Source organism: Nelusetta ayraudi, unplaced genomic scaffold (genome assembly GCF_046127955.1).
Source record: "Nelusetta ayraudi isolate G7.1 ecotype Tasmania unplaced genomic scaffold, CSIRO-AGI_Nayr_v1 ptg000128l, whole genome shotgun sequence".
In the NCBI taxonomy this organism is placed as follows: Eukaryota; Metazoa; Chordata; class Actinopteri; order Tetraodontiformes; family Monacanthidae; genus Nelusetta; species Nelusetta ayraudi.
In genome coordinates, this window is record NW_027466178.1 from 1,261,269 (window position 1) to 1,278,573 (window position 17,305).

The 17,305-nt window shown below is 44.0% G+C and overlaps 2 protein-coding genes across 4 annotated transcripts; one reads left to right on the plus strand and one right to left on the minus strand.

Moving 5' to 3' along the window:
* Positions 1–5,107: 5,107 nt before the first annotated feature.
* Positions 5,108–7,926, minus strand: cnpy4 (canopy FGF signaling regulator 4). The gene is made up of 6 exons (XM_076050590.1): positions 7,742–7,926; positions 7,481–7,607; positions 7,304–7,400; positions 7,034–7,156; positions 5,892–6,009; positions 5,108–5,608 (listed from the first exon to the last, which is right to left on the minus strand). Exons 1-6 carry the CDS (start codon positions 7,818–7,820, stop codon positions 5,424–5,426), a joined length of 729 nt encoding a protein of 242 aa, XP_075906705.1. The 5' UTR covers positions 7,821–7,926; the 3' UTR covers positions 5,108–5,423.
* A 129-nt stretch (positions 7,927–8,055) lies between these two features.
* On the plus strand, positions 8,056–17,046 carry LOC142904473 (calpain-5). Of its 3 annotated transcripts, XM_076050589.1 has the most exons (14): positions 8,056–9,075; positions 9,357–9,560; positions 10,706–10,889; positions 12,607–12,738; positions 12,814–13,025; positions 14,100–14,292; positions 14,365–14,546; positions 14,806–14,883; positions 14,977–15,403; positions 15,473–15,595; positions 15,691–15,887; positions 16,016–16,134; positions 16,298–16,434; positions 16,507–17,046. In XM_076050589.1, exons 3-14 carry the CDS (start codon positions 10,725–10,727, stop codon positions 16,684–16,686), a joined length of 2,145 nt encoding a protein of 714 aa, XP_075906704.1. In that variant the 5' UTR covers positions 8,056–9,075; positions 9,357–9,560; positions 10,706–10,724; the 3' UTR covers positions 16,687–17,046. The 3 variants fall into 3 exon arrangements, with proteins under 3 accessions (XP_075906704.1, XP_075906702.1, XP_075906703.1); XM_076050587.1 differs by having other exon boundaries at positions 12,607–13,025; XM_076050588.1 differs by having other exon boundaries at positions 10,720–10,889; positions 12,607–13,025.
* The last annotated feature ends 259 nt before the right edge of the window (positions 17,047–17,305 follow it).

Here is a 17,305-nt window from a genome sequence, read left to right on the forward strand (position 1 = left end):
TGCGTCTTTTGTTTTTGACGTTTTTATATTTGATACATTCCAGATAGAGTTACGGATGACATTTCAACTTGAGCTTGAATGAGTAAAAGACATTTCATGCCATCTGAAATCTTCACTAACTGCCTCTCCTGCCTTTTATCTGGAAATATAGGATTTCACTGAGCGTGCTGCCGCAGGAGACGAGCAATAAATCAGACATGCGCAAAGAAAACATGCAAAAACAGGCAACGCTGATTTGGAAACCTGTGGCTCTTTTTCAACTCTCCGCCACTTTCTTCATCCTCCAAAGAAAACCTCAGTTTTTAAGCTTCAATTACACGTTTCACGGCTTGTTGAGGACAGGTCGGTCTCTGGGCCGTGGAGGATCCTCCGGACTCAGGTTTATTGCTGCTGACGGGCAAATTGAGGGCGCAGAGTGAAGCCAGTTGCACCAAATCTTATCTCATAGCGTCGAGGCAGAGATCCCATTCAACACAGTTCACTCCAATTATCCCTCGGTGGAAAAAAATTGGAGAAAGCAAAATGGTTGAAGTTAATTGGCCCGAGTGGATCGTTCTCAGATGTGAACCAAAAACTGATACAGATGGAAATATAGTGCAGAGAGAACAGAGGGAGGGAAGACGGTTGATTGGAGAGGAGGAAAGTTTCCCAGAGAAAAGCCATAAAACTGATTGATGACTTCCCCCGAGGAATGTTTCCCCAGGTGTGCTTTGTGCAAAAGGCGCGTGCGTTTGAAGAAATGCTCCGCTTGGATGCAGGACAAGCACAATAAAGTAAATTGAAGCCCGATAAAGCACGTTTATGTGTCAATATTACACCCTGGCAGCATCAACATGGAGGCACAGGAGGATTAAGTGTGTGCTAAGATTTAATGAATCATGTAAATAACAAAAACACACTAAGTGGGAACAGAGACCCTCCCTCACTGCGCTATAAGAACATGTTAAGCTGATTAGCAAATGGTTTCAGGTGGTGCTTGAGGTGCTGCCAGAGTTTACACCCCGCAGCTAAGAGTGTGCTGAGAGGGCCACGTCAAAATAAACACAGCAGCGTGCAGGTGGAATCACAAAAGGCTGCCAGAGTGACAGAAGACGAGCGGGTTTCACTGCACACAGACGTCTGTGCCATAGCTTAGCCGGCTGCAATGTGCTGCAATCTGGAATTGTACTTTGGTGTAAGGCCAGGGATTGTGCACACTGGCTGGAGCCTCCACAAAACCAAAAGGGCTCCTTGCTTTGGTGATTCTTGTTTGAGGACTTTAGGATTTTCTTCATGAAAGATGTGGCAGAGTCAGAAGAGACTTGAGAGATGTTGTCATCTTCGATTTTTTTTTTTTCCAAAGATGGAAACACATGAAAATCCAAGTTTTTTCTGATGTCAATTTATTTATTTCTTAAGAGCTAAGAAACAAAGAAAGAAGTGAATGAATAGTTTTTGGGTGAAAATTTTGCAGAGCAAAGCAAAATTGAGAAGTGTAATATACAATCTTCTTGTGTTGGCATTCTGATTTGCAAGGTACTTTTTTGACCAGACAAAAATAGGGACACCTCAGGGTTCAGTGTTCGGAACTCTACTAGTAAGCCTCTTCGAGCAGGGTCCATTCTGTTAAAAACGAAACTAAAAACACACACACGCACACATGCTCTCTCTCTCTCTCTCTCTCTCTCTCACACACACACACACACACACACACACACACACACACACACACACACACACACACGTTTTAAATTAGTTTTACTCGTGCATTGGAAAAACTGATTAGAAATTGTATCTAAACTTACTTCTCAATTCTTGAAAAAGGTTGAAAAGTTCAAACTGCAATATATTTGGTATTTATTTATTTATAAATGTATATATATGTACATATCTATATGTAATTTTAATCATTGCAAGACCATGAAGAGCAAGTCAAGCCATGTTTGATTTTCAGATCAGCCCGTTCTGAATAAACGTGACCATTCACCGGCGTAAACATGTGCTATAGAATATCGTTTTCAAGACGCTGTAAGGCGATCCCATATTAACTTGGACTTTTATCTCATATGTCTGATCCATTTGAGGGACCCCGGCTCCGTCGTCTCAGTGGGTCTTCATGGAGATCATGTTCCCTCCCCTCTGACCTTCTCCCATGAATACAACGGTCGGAGAAAAAGGAAATGATGGACGGAATTTTTGCGTGAACTCTTTTTTGCCCCCTCTTATCTGTTTGGATCATTGCTGCACCGTCTGCTGCAATCAAGTTTGTACTCACAAATCTAGACAAGCATGTCCGTGCATGTATTAAACAACAGTGATTTATTTACTATTACATTTATTACATTTACTATTACTATTACAGGCTTAAAAAACAAAGGTAAAGTGGAAAGTTGTTTTAAATCCAAAAGTAATTTTGCTTCAGTTTGTCAAAGATTTGCCTGTAAATGTTGACAGATGCTTTGGGTTAAGTGAAAAGATTAGGGTCAAACCAAACATGCTGAGCAGTTTACCTTCCACTCGTGCTCATATAATAGAATCTTGTGCTCAAACGGCGCGCAGGTGAAAAGTTGCTTTTGGGAAGCAGAAACCCAGAAATTCCAAGAGGCAAATTGTCTATTACTCATGATGATTTCTGCAGAAAAAGAACTCACTCTTACATGAGACACCGACACAACCGTGACAAATCTGAGCTGCTCATAAAGTTTGATGACTTCTACGAAGTAAATTTCTAGTAAAATTCACCGATCATGTATCAACATGTCTGTTTTAAACAATCAGACTGGATCAAAACCAGGATTCCTTTATTTGTTTATTTTGAAAGGATCTTGGAGCTCAAATAGTAAAAAGGTTCAATTGCAGTTATCAAAATCACGTCACAACAAAAATGATTTAATTCTATTTATTTTTTTAAATCTTATTTCTAACGGAAATAAACGGAATTACAGATTTGCTGGTCAGTATTCCCACATGCAGTTTTATCACTTTATTCAATAAATTATCAGATGCACTCATTTGTAAAAAAAAAAAAAAAAAAAAAAATGAAACTGAGCTTAATGTACCCCAAACTGCGTTTTGTTATCATTAATTTAGTTGGTTTTTTTTGTTTTTTTTTGGCAATTAATCATGATTTTATTTCAAGGTTTTTTTCCCCCTGATTAAATCTAAAAATCTTTCAATCTAGGTAAGAATCCAGGTAAGAATTTAAACTCCTTTCTACCCCACTCAAAATATGCATGTAAAATGAATGAGTATGAAAATACAACGTGAACGACGTGCATCTTAATTGACTGTTTGCCATTTTAATTCAAATGAATGACTTGGAAGTATTTCTCAGAAGGAAAATGACTGGGGCCAAACGTGTCTACCTGTGCAGCTCTGAAACCAGAGATAAGATTCCATTCAATATTTAAATAAATTTATATCAACAATATCTTTTTTTCTCTCCTGTTTTTGCAGCGCCAATTTCTGTGCGCCTCTTTTTCATTCATCAGTGACCTCTTGCGGCGGGACACGGTACTGCTACTATTGCAGCAGCTCAGGCACAGATGGTCGTCACCGTCTGCAGACCGCCACCTGATGACGGACGGCACATGAGATTCTGCCTCTCGGTCGGTGTGACACCGCCTAAAAAGAAATGAAACTAAGGGATGAAACTAACCTGCCACTCTGAAAGGAACAGACACGTTTCACTGTTTTTCTGCTCAGAGAAGGGCTCTGCTTCCAGGTAACACAAATATCTAAGGTGGATTTCATTGTGTAATTTTGATTTTTAAAAAGTCAGTATGTGACGCAGGTGCTGAGAGTGATTCTTTGATCTTGATGGAAGAGGAAAGGCTGGAGCTGGATGTGGAGGAGATGGTCGTGGACCCTGGGTATAAGAAACAGGAGCTGGAGCCATGCAGTCTGGAGTCTGTGGAACATCAGGAGCTTCTACACCAATGATTTGCCTGCGGGACCATTCTAAAGTTGGAATTAATCAGTGGACATTCTGATCGCTGCTGGCCTATGAAGGGGTCTGAGGTCAGAGTGGCCGCATACTATCAGCAAAGAGACAGAGAGGAAGATGATGATGATCCACAGTGCCCTCCATGGTGACCATCTCCTCCAGAGAGTAAACAGGGGACTCCAACTCAGCGCTCCAATCACCTGATGAAGGACAGGAATATCTTGTTTTCCCATTAGAGAATTAGCATTAAATACTGATATCACACTGCATTTAGATGAGTTGTTTTAATGACTTAGAGGACATTACTGACCCAGTCTCAGGTAAACTAACATGTCATAAGTCTCAGCTGGCAGTCCAGGGTGAGATTGTGACTGGATGGAGATCAGGGGAGTGCAAGTGGGTTTCAAGGGGCCACTGCTGGTGACAAACCTCCTGCATTATCAAAGCAAGATGTAAAATGTTTTTAAAAGAAATTGATTGAGATAACAGAATCTCCTTCAAGATCGGGTCAGTTTTTGAGCAGGCGAAGACTAAAGGCTGAGCTCATGTGATGTAATGCGATTTTTTTTTTTTTAAACGCACCTCCTGTATCTACACTGCAGAGGCACATCAGCTCCCACCGCTTGTATTGTGGCTGAATGAGATGTCGGAGCAAGAGAGAACAGCGGCAGGGATGAACTGCACACAAGGCGCTTTGTCAGAGCAAAGCCACTTGGGGGCAGCAGAAAGCAAGTGCATCAACTGCAATCTTGGCGAGACTCCCCAGCCGTCAGTGAGCCACCACGGTCAGCGAGAGGAACCCTGATGGTGGCCTTTCGGTTCCCAGACGGTTTGATAATGCAGGGGGAAAGCGTCCAGGGTCAGACTGTCAGGGTGACATATCACGACAGGTGAGTTCTTATCTCTGTAGTGAGACTTAGTGATGTAGACCTTCTTCTGCCAGAGCTGTCGACTCAGCGAACGACAGAAAGAGAGATCAGAGATAATAACGAGAGAAAATGTTCAGAAGGCAGAGCGAGGTGGCATTTTGGTGTTACGCCGAAAACTGCTGCCGTGGTTTAGAGTGGTGCCAGTCAGTAGAAACCCACCTGAGGTTAATCCTCATTAATTAAACAACTAATTGACGCATGCAGAATGACTTGCCAAGGGGGAAAAAAAGGACAAAAGGAAGAGTACAAAAGGGTTTAATTGTTCAGAAACAAACTGTACATGTTGCATTCAAAGGCAGTACAATAGGGTAGGAAAATAGTGATATGTACCATAAAATATTTGCATAGTAGTTGTAATAGCATTGATGTCAAAGTAAAAGGAACTAACAGGACTCGTAGTGTTTAAAAGGTGCAGCTCCAAAGTTTATAGAGGCTCATTTCAAACCACTTTTAATTCCTAAAATAAACTAAAACACGACTGAGACACAATACAGTCATTTTTTGCAGTTTGCCCGACAAAAGGTAAAAGCTGAGGTCATTCAGTCGTCTTCATTCTCCCTTTCAGCTGTTCAAAGCTCCCCGGCATCATGAGTTGGACCTTCCTCCTCCTCCTCCTCCTCCTCCTCCTCCTCCTCCTTCTCGTCCTCCTCCTCTTCCTCCTCCTCGTCCGCGTTTTCTGCATCCTTTTCTGTGTCGTCACTTCCCGCCTCTCCGTCAGTGTCTGTGGCTCCTGTCCACACCTCGTTTAAACATTCTGCAGGAGGGAGACAGAACGAGAGCAGTCAAAGAATGCCACAGTGTCCAGGGCTGAAGGACTGCAAAGTTCTTGAAGCAGTTCAAGGCTCATTTATGAGAACTCCTGCAAATAACCTGTGGTGGTCTCACTTGCTTCTTTTTTTTCTATTAACAGTTGACAACTGCCCAATGCAAAAACACTGAGGATCATAACGACGTTGGTTGTTAACATCTTGGATTTCACAGTCTGACTGTACTTGTTGGAAGTTGTAAAAACAAGGCAGCAGCGTTGTTCAGTCCACCTTGCTCTGACGTCTTGAGGACGTGGCTCTGACACAGGAAGCTCTCCAGTCGCTGGTCCTGATGATGGAAGTACCAGTCCTCCACCACATCCTCGTACTGCTCCAGCATCGTCTCACACTGGCAAAACGCACAAACAACAGTCTGTTGATTTATTTCCCTATTTTTTTTCTAAACCAACAAAGCTATTAGAGATGCTAGACCAGGGGTGTCCAAACCTTTTTCACTGAGGGCCACATACATAAAAAAATATAGGAGGGGCTGGGCCACTTACTAGAAATTAGGTATATAGCCTTAACTTTAGTGTATTAAAGTTAGAACAATTCATTAAAAGTGGTCAAATATGTTATATTGTTGAATATAATAATATAGTAATAGACAAAACTGCCTTCATCACAGCTTTCCATAAATGGATCTTTATTGATTTATTCAGAAAAAAAGCTTTGCTAGGTCATTCTCAGAACAGCAGCCTCAGATTTCTTCTTAGACAGAAGATTTACAGTACAGAGAAAAAACAATAAAGGGGAAAATGGGACGGGTAAATTTCAAGCTTGTTATTTAAGTTATTAGGCTTAGCAACACAGCTATTAACGTTCGTTTGAAACGGTTGTCAACATTAACAGGCTGAACTGGACTTAATAACAGGAGTCCATATCATTTTAGTAAATTATTCTGGTGAGTATCAGCTGAGTATCCAGCTGCGGTGCTGATCCGACGCCACTCGTGCCAAAAAACAAATGTCACTTGATCAAGGAGCAAATCTGCATCAGATGAGATCAGCTGACTTTGCATTATTGATATTTGTCGCATGTGTACCTGCACATGCATGCTTATTAACATACGGGTACTGTGGAATATATTTTTTACTCACTTAAAGTGGGAACGGCATTGCACAGTGGGGGCAGCTCCCCCTGGTGTTAAAACTAAGAAGTGCAATACACTCAGGCAAAAGTGGAAGTGCGGGCCATATTCTATTCTATTTATAAAATTTCTTGCGGGCCAATTAAAAATAGACTGCGGGTCGCTGTTGGCCCGCGGGCCATAGTTTGGACACCCCTGTGCTAGACAGTCAGGTTTCAGTCTCGTTCCTTCATTGCTGTGTGTTATATGTAATACGCTTGTGTGTCTGTTTTGTTGAGCCCACCTGTTTCTTCATGTGTGTCACCTCCACAGACGGTTCGTCCCACAACTCCAGCGGCATTCCCAGATCCACCTTCACCCCTTTCTGGACCAGGTTCTTCAGAGTCGACATGGTCTGACTGGTGCCCTGCAACCCAATGGGAGCAAGTCATCTGTCACCTCATCACACAAATAGACAATGTCACACAACTGGAATAAAAAAAAAATCATTAATAGAAAGGCCTTCGACTATGGAACTTTGTATGGGCCAACAGGGGGCGCTGGTTGTCCTCACCTTGGCGTACCGGAGGCTGCCAGGTCTCTCTGCATGAACACTGTATTGCAGGAGACGTTCGCAGATGTCGTCTATGGCCTCAGTCAGCCGAGTTTCCCTGCAGACGCATTCAAATAGTTTTAAACATGGTAAACAATTGAAGCGTTTGAATTTGAGTACACAGTCGTTTCAACTCACGAGGTGTTATATTTGATTTTTCTCCTCCTCTTGCCCGTGTCCAGCACCTCCCCAACCTCCAGGACCTCTTTGGAGCGACCCGTTTTCTCCAGAGCATCCTGCAGCTCGACGGTCATCAGCTTGCACACTGACAGGTCGGAGCAAAAACACAAACAAAACTTACTACGACGTTGTGTGGGGGGGTGGTCAAGGACACCGGAGGACCGAGAAGTGTATCAAAAAAAATATCTTTAAGTGCAATCTGATCCTCCTTCGTCTTACCTTCACATTTGTTCGGCAGTCTCTCGTCGTCATGTCCGTTTACAAAGACAAACCAGAGAAACAGAGTTGGAAATTTCATTGGAACAGATGTCTTTCCCAATAAGACAAGAAATTAAGCAAGAAATTAAGCAGCAACAGCGGCCACATCGGCAACTTTACGGCTGCTTTCGACTGCGACTGCGTGAGGGAGCAGCGCAGGCATGAGCAGCCGATGACCGACGATTCGATTTAAGGAACGAACGATGATCGAAGAGACGGTGCGTCTCCAAGCGGAAGTAGGAAGCTTCTGATGTCCAAACGCTTGGCTCTGCAAAATGTATTCGACATTTTCCCCTCTCAGTTTTTCTGACATGGCTAGGTAGCCCACTATTGTTGGGAGAAACAAGGTTTTTAAAAATCCTCATGTCAAATGAATGGGTTCATCAATCAAAAACCGATGTATTGTGTGATTATTGTACAAAAATAGAAAGTACAACGATTTTCTTACTAAAAATACACTCTGAACGCCTTCTTTCAACTTTAATATAGACTTGAATGATTCAAGTACAGTCACACATTTAATGCTCAATCAAATGATAATATTATCTATATTTTTTGTGTACGCCAAGTGTCAAAGAAACCAAGCAGCTGCGCTTCTTACCTACTTTTAGAAATATTCCGATGTTTATTTTTGGGATATTAATAGACACACGTGTCCTTTTGTTTTTAGCCGAGAGGGTGATGAAAGTTTATTAAAAGGACCCATCAAATCGTTTTCATCAACAGAGTAAATTTAGAATATTCTAGGAAAGAATCTGTTGTGCTGATGGCAAAGACAGACTTAAAAATAGAAATGTGCCAATGAAAGCGGCGTAGAACAGCTTGCTGACAGATTTTAACAGACTGAGTAGAAAAATAACTGCTCTGGTGTGTCTGCGCTCAGTCTGTGCACTGACAGTTGGAATGGGGTGATAATTTGCCTGATATTTGGCAGTGAGCTGGTTAAAATAGAAGGAGCTCGCCTCTCGCTTTCTCAGGTGTCAGGGGCAACACGCACCACAACAGCATTGGATACGAGCTGGAGCCTGCAGAGGAGATACGGCGCAGCGGGGAGGAGAGGGTTGCCGGCGTACAGCTGGAAAATGAGAAGACTGAAAAACTGAGGGCCTCCGTGTCCTGACGTGAAGAGAGAGGCAGCGAGGCTGGAGGGCCAAGGAAGAGAGAGGATGACAGAATGTGCAGCAGCAAGGGAAGCAGGAGTGAGCACACGTACACGCTCCCAGGAAGAAATGTTCTCCGGCAGCGGAACAGTTGGTGTTGGAGGATAAAGTGTCTGAAATTCAAGAGCAACTGAAGTAAGTGACGTGTGAAGCCTCCACTGCTACAACTGTGTGTTATGTCACCTGTCGAGGTGACTGTCTGTCTATTGTCTGCGAGGAAGGGGGGGGATAAAGTTACACATCTCCCTCGTGTGTCACGCCTGGCTGCATGCAGGTGGACACACACACACACACACACACACACACACACACACGCACAGTTGCGCATGTGATGTGCTTCCATCCTGCAGCCACAACTGGTTGCTGATCTGACATCACATTATTTTTGTCCTCTGTTCTCTGACAAAAATCTACAGAATTTTATCACACATGCTGGGAATTGTCAGAGGCAAGAAGAAGACGGCTCATCCGGGTTTCAGCTGCTGATTTGTGGTGGGAGAGAGGATTTCCTCAGACAACCGTAGACGGCCACTGATGGCTCATTGATTCTCTGATTTCTACGTCTGACCCTCAAACTTGAGGACAAAGCAAGGGGGAAAACATCCAGGCTTGACTTGAAGGTTAGTGTGTATCGTGTGCTGATTAATCATAATTGTTTTGTTTCATCATTAACTTATTTTCGTTTAAATGCCTTTTGAATAGTACCTTGTTTTTATTTAATTTTCAATGCAGGGAGATGTCAAATAGGTAAACAAAACAACACAGCCAGATAAGGATAAAGAAAAATTAGACGTGAGATCAAGTGAAAATAATGTTTCAGCAATAACCAAACAAATACAGAGGTACTTGTTAAAAGACAGATGAATTAAATGGCCTTTCTTGAGAAGATGTCTTCAAGCGATTGTATATTCAAGAAAACAGCACAAAGGAGTTGATGCCCTGCTGCTTATTCATGGCAAGAAATGATAACACTCATAGATTTTGGTGTACGTTCACTTGTGTCGATATTTATTGATCATCTAGCATTATTAGAATAACTTATTATTAACATATAATATAATAATATTAACACAATAACATAACTATTATTGTGAAGTAAGCATTTGATAAATAAAATATGATTGAAAAATATATATATATATATGAAATTAAACACCGAAAACTGATGATGACACTAACCGGCAAAGCATGTGCAAACTGAAGCACCTGCAGAGTTTCATGTCCCCTCTGGACACACACACACACACACACAGGCGCGCGCACACACACACACACACGCGCACACACACACGCACACGCACACACTGCTGAGCCCTGCAGTTCATATCAGTGATGACGAAGACGGTGCTATTACCTTACTGCTGTTATTTCCTTTTCCTCCACCACACATGCACATGAACGCATAGACGCGTGCACACACACATAATGATACACTCACAGAAAACACTCAAACCTTTCACATATAAGCAAACTTACAAGAATTGTATTTTTTTACATAATTATTAAAAAGCATTAAAGTGCAGGACACATTTTAATGAAATTACATATAAAAATAAAAAAAATGCATATTTTGTTTGATTAAAAATATAAATAAATAAGCTTAAGAACATTTAGTAAGTATACAAAACAAAAAATGTGTTAACTATGTTTCTTTTCATTTTGATTTTTACTTATTTATTTATGTATTTATTTAAATCTGAGACATCCAGCAGCTTTCAGGGAATTAGCTTTTCTGATCGATAATGTGACGCTGATGTTCCTAAAGTGCCTCCTCTGCAGCTGCGATGCCCGAACGAGTCCACAGCTTCCAAGGTCAGAACTTCCATGCGTTGAGACGGTCCTGCCTGCGGCGAGGTTCCCTCTTCAAGGACCCGCTGTTCCCCGCCGCCGCCCAGTCGCTCTTCTACAGGAGGGAGCCGGCGCCAGGTGTGACCTGGAAAAGGCCGAGGGTGAGTCATGGTCACCAGCCTCCCTTTACCCACTGGATTGGGTTAATTAAAGCTCTTTCTATTATAGTGCAAGGGGTCGGTGAAAACTGAGCCGCCAGTCAGCCAGCAAGAACAATTTAGAGAACAGCAACAGCATTGAAATAGTCCAGGTGTTTTTAGTGCAGCACTGGAATGCATGATGTTGTCTGAATCAGAGACATTTTTTGAAGCTACAGCCAGTCAAGTCAGCTACATTTTGATATGACTGTTGCTGGGGGAGGGGGGAAATGGTTGAAGTTTGCTTGACCAACCTTTTTCAATGAAAAAATGTCAATTTTAAAGTCATTTTTTGTTATTTCCAAAACAGACATAATCATGAAATTCTGTAGCTATTGTACAACATGAATAATATACAGCCACAAAGAAAGTATTTAAGAAGCAGATAAAAAAATTGCATTTTGATCAGTCAATTAAAAAAAACACTACTGTGTAAAAAGGGTTGGGATATTTTTGGCTGCTTTAGAATTCTCTTAACCTACAGGGTTATCTCCAGTTAATCACACTGTAGAGGTGGAAATCGAGAAATGTGCAAGTCGTCTAATAAGTAATTTAGGCCACTGTTATAGAAGTGAGCTAAAGTTTTGGTGCTCTTATTGTGAAATCATACTGGATTGTGTTTCTCCACTTGGGTTTGTAAAATACTGTATATGTGCAGTCAGATTATAGTTTTACACACACACACACACACACACACACACACACACACACACACGCACAAACACACGCACACACACACATACAAGCACGCACACACACACACACACACACACACACACACACACACACACACACACACACACACACACGCAGTCACAGTGTATGAATCTCTAATAAACTGTCCTCTTCAGTGGAGGTGGCCTTTAACTTGTCGTGAACCTGATATCACCTTGAGGAAGTCACATTTCAAATGAGTTAAAAAGGTTACGACCACCAGCTGGGAGTGTGTTTGTGTGTGTGTGTATGTGTGTGTGTATGTGTGCGCGCGTGTGCGTCACTCAGCTCTTCTACTGTTACCTGACTCAGTCCAAAGTGAGATCCACATTGATCCACATCCAAAGAGATAGGTCCACATAGACAGGGCATGTCTCAGCGATGCTCCCAGAGGCCTCAACAAACTGCTGGTCATCGTTCGACTTTTGTTTTGAGTTCTGGAAATCCCCTCCTTGTGATGTCGCAGGGGGCACTGATAGCGCTCCCATGTCTGTGACAAGACACTGAGCCATGTATACATTCTACCTCTAGACATGAAATTGTGGCCTCTATTTTGTGGTCTCAAGGTAAATTGAGGTAAATTGTGATTTTTGTTTTTTGTTTTTTTAAAGTGATTATTAGTGAGAGGCCAGTCCAATGGGTCTGGGATAAAAATGTAAAAATATTAATAATACTACTTTAACTTGTTGTCCTAAAGAATTGATGATATCCCTAAGGACTTTAATGATTTATAAGTCATAGAATCCTGTTACAATACCACCAAACCACAGATGGGCAAGGCCAGCAATATGCTAATGGTCCTGTTGTCGCATTCAGTATCAAGAGAGTTTGAAGTGTCCCTCACTGGTCAATTATGCTGAATTGACCAGTGTATGTTGAGTTATGTTGATTTGTTCATTTATACTGCTATAGCTGCTTTGTGCTATCGTATGTGACTCTTGATGTCCTCTAATCCTTCAATCCCCAGGAGATCTGTAAGGACCCTCGCCTGTTTGTTGATGGCATCAGTACACGTGACCTGCACCAAGGCAGTCTGGGTAACTGCTGGATGGTTGCTGCCATCTCCTGCCTGGCCTCAGAGCCGTCACTGTGGAAGAAGGTGTTGTACCTGAGCCACTGTCACACCCTCCTGCATGTTTCCCTGCCTTCATCTCCGTCCTCCTCCTCGTGCCAGGTGATCCCCGATCACACTGATCAGGAGTGGAATCCGAAGCATCCCAACCTGTACGCAGGAATCTTTCATTTCCGGTTCTGGCGGCTCGGTCATTGGATGGACGTCGTCGTGGACGACCGTCTTCCTGTCAGCAGGGACGGAGCGCTGCTCTTCTGCCGCTCAGCCACGCCGCGGGAGTTCTGGAGCGCTCTGTTGGAAAAGGCCTACGCCAAGTAAGTTCCCCGGGATCCAAGCGTGCCCTCATTCTGGACACAGGCACTTAGATGATTCTTTAACTAAAATGCTCGATAGACTTTTCGAGAAGGTGAAACAATGACTTCAGGTTGCTCATTTGGGAAAGTTGCCATCTTTATTTATGTCGAATACAAACATGTAACCAAATGCTTGAATGGTCCTTAATTGGATTTTATTCTGGACCGTAGTGGGGCAGCCTTGCATGAGTAACCATCTGAAGTGAGGAGCCTTTTCATCGTAAATTAGCCTTACCAGCCAGTTAATATAACTATAATATACAGTTTTAGTTTCACAATCAGATCTCTCTGTGCCACAGTGTTTGTCCTTGTTAGCTGAGGGAGTGGAGACCTGTGGAAACCAGTGAGACGCTCAGGCATTCACGTCACTCGTGCTCCGACTGAACACGGAGAGTTGTGTGTACAACCTGAATGTGGAATCTGTGACATTGCTGGGCTATTTACAGGTTTCTGATGTGTTTCTGTGGTTGTTTTGTAGTGGAGTAGTGTTTTGGGTCTCTCCCATCGTGTCAGTTAGCCCAACCCCTTCTCTCCTTCTCTGAGCTGTGGTAAAGAAAATAACTCATCAAGAGAAACAAAAACAAACCTGTTTAGCTTGTCTCTGAACAGATAATCTGTTACAGCCTGAAAAACCGCAGGAGTGTTTGTCAAACAAACCCATCCATCCATTTGTGATATTTGCTTATTCCTGAGCTCAGGGTCAGAGTAATATTGAGCGCTGGTGGAGAAACTCAGAACATTGCCCCTAGGTTACTGGAATATCACGGGAGAATCAGGGTGTAGGGCGGTGGGGTTAGCTCCGCGGCTGCTGCTGTTGCAGGCGTGATGGAGGTAGAGGGTTGCCGGCCATGGAGAGTTGGTCGGTGTCCATCCTTCCACCATGCTGTGCTAAGCTGGCCACGCCTCCCGACCACCACCTGCCTGCTTGAGAGAAACGGAGGAGAAGCTGAGGAAATGACAGAACCAAAAAAACAGATGGTAGCAGGAATTTCGGTGGAAGTTTCTCACGAAGCATCTTTGGGGTGTATTTTTTAGGTTAAATGGCTGCTATGAAGCTCTGGAGGGCGGAAACACCACAGAGGCACTGGTAGACTTTACTGGTGGGGTTTCTGAGCCCATCAACCTGGACCGGGACGCCCTTAGCCTGCATGCTGACCAGAGGAGGACCCTCTTCCAGATGCTGGCCAAGGCCCACGAACGCAAAGCGCTCATCAGCTGCTCGATTCGGGTAGGAGAGCAAAACAGAAAGAGACTTTTAGAATTTGGTCTTGAAGGCTTCAGTGTGTTCCTCGGTTCTCAGCCAGAGGAGGGCCAGGCGGTGGAGTCTGTGCTGAGCTGCGGCCTGGTGCGGGGACACGCCTACGGGATCACGGCGGTGAAGAAGATGAGGCTGCTGCAGAGCGGAGGGATGGACCGACTCTTCATGATGCGCATGAGGAACCCGTGGGGAACCACAGACTGGACAGGAGCCTGGAGTCAAGGGTGAGGACCATCATGAATGAATGACCATTACAAGACATTTGACATTTTGCACAGCCAACATGACACCTTTTGTGCGATGACTGACATTTCACATGATATTGTTCCTATTTATTGAAGTGACATTGGGCAGCAGCATCAAAGATTGTGCAGAAACCTCTCCAGAAAGGGCAACATGGGACTATAAAAGTGATGTCTTTCTTTTCCAGCTCCAGGCTCTACTGTGTTTCCCTTTGAGCCTGTGTCTTATTGCCCCCTCCAGGTCACAGCACTGGCAGCAGCTGAGTCGTGCAGAGAGGGAGAAGATGGGGCTTGTTGTTCGGGATGTCGGGGAGTTCTGGTAGCCTCATGATCAGTTATTACTTATTACATACCACAAAACTAAAAAAAATAAATAAATAAAAACTGTTGTTAACAAATGTGTTTTCCTCAGGATGGATTTTGAGGATTTCTGCCGCCACTTCACTGATGTGGTGGTGTGCCGCCTGGTGGAAAGGGCTTTGCTGTGGCCCACCCCTCACTGGAAGGAGACTCGCCTCTATGGGGAGTGGACTCCTGCTCCTTCTTCTCAAGGAAGACCTCCACCTGCAGTGAACCACAGCAACCACGCTCTTAGCTTGGTGAGAACTAATTCCACGTGTGCCGGGACGGACCAGCAGGGCAACAGAAAGGAGGCCAGACTCGGAGAGAGCCAGGCTGCCAGAGGGAAAAATGGAATACGAGAGCAAGATAAGGAGGCGATGAGGATGACTGAAGAGGTGAACAGAGGAGAGGTGCAGGGCTGGGAGGAGCAGATAGATAAGAGGAGTAGATGCGGAGGATGCATCAACCACATGGACACATTCCTGCACAATCCACAGGTAGGCTCAAGAGCAAGAACTCATATGGTTTTAATGAGTAAAGAAATTGAAGGAGGTTTGTTGCTTTAGTTCATGTTTGAGGTGAGAAGCAAGGCGCAGGAGGTGCTGATCTGTCTGCAGCAGGAGGACAGGAGGTCCCGAAGAAAGGACGGAGAAGGAGAGAACCTGCCCATCGGCTTTGAGGTGCTGAAGGTGAGAAGGGCTGTGGTGCAAAAAATAAATAAATTATGTCACCGTTAAAAACGACCGCTATAATCCTGGGTTTGCTTCTGCCTCATTGCATCCAGGTGGAGGTGAACCGCAGCAGCCGGGTGCAGCTTGTGGTGGAGCAGGCGGCCAGCTCTGTCTACATGGACTCTCGCAGTGTGACACTGAGGAGCACCCTCGGGCCGGGTCGCTACGTGGTGCTGCCCACCACCTTCCTGCCAGGTGTTCCCGGACGCTTCCTCCTCCGCGTCTTTTCCCACTCTCACGTCTGGCTCAGGTGACCAGTCCTGCAGTGGCAGAACGTTGTGGTGTAAAATGTCTTTAACGCCCAACCCTCTTCCCAGTCCCCCTTCTCTGCCACTCCTGCTCCGCTCATTTAGTCGGTGTCATCTTCTCATTTTGCAGGGAGCTGAGGGAGGATTTGCCTTCGCCATCTTTGCTGCAGTGTTTTCTACCTCAACCCACCATTGTCACCACAGTCCACCTGCACAGTGCTTCAGGACTCAGCCCCCCAAAGCAAACAGGTCCTCAGAACCACTTACTACCTGCTTCGACTGGATCAGACTAAGCAGAACCCCGCACCCCTTTTTAAATTTAGTATCGGAGTTTGATTTTAACCAAAGACTTTGAAAACGAATAATGATTTGGTTACGTCTCTTCCATCTCTTTGTCTTTTGTGTTGTACAGCTCCAAATGTTTACGCTGTAATCCGCTGTGAGAGCAACACTGTGAGATCACGTGTCTTCAAGGAGGCGGGAAACCCCGAGTTCAACCTCCGAGCCATCTTTTACAGGAGATACCCCAGCACGCACATCTCCATCGAGGTGCGGCTCACTCACATCAGCTAAAGATGGAGTGGGAAGCGTGTGCTCAGCTGAGGTCTGCTTCCTGTGCAGGTGTGGAGCAGCGGTGCGCTGTGGGACTCGGTGCTCGGCAGGACTCGGCTCCAGACGGCCCCCCGGTCCGAGAGGAGCCGGTCCCACCTGATGGAGCTGCAAGGTGGCCGGGCCCGTTCAGGGCGCAGAGGACGTGTCCACATAGAGACGTCCTCCAGCGTCTGCCTCACTGACCTGTGACTCTGGCATGATCAGTCCTCCCTGATGGAGGCTGCATGGCGGCCACCTGAGCAAACTGATGGACGATTGGAAAGGAGCTGCAGACATTTACATATAGCAGATGAATTTCACATCACCGCTGTCACAGTTAAGCGTAAATTAATATTGTTATTACGTAATTTATGTAAAAGAGATCTGCTGGCTGGATACGTCAACATGACTTCAGCAGTCTGAAAGGAATAGTGCCAAATATGATGTTTTGTGTCTTCTTAATTTGATGTATGGTTGTCATTGAAACAGGCAAGTTACATTTTTTAAATTTATGCTATTACCCTTGTGTTGTGAAAACGTTTTGTCATGATTAAATAGTCGTCACAGTGAGTATTTCATTTTTAGAATGATATATATGAGAACTCTATAATATAAGATAAAAAAACAAAACAAAGTACAATGTATTGTTTTCATTTCCTGATTGAGTAATGAGCACATTTAAAAACTGACACTGCACTAGACTAATAATAATAATAATGATAATATTAATACATTTTATTTCTGAGCACCCAAGGACACTTACAAGAAACACAAATGCAATAAGGCAACAATGAAAAGCTACACACAGAAAAGAGTAATAAAAAATAAA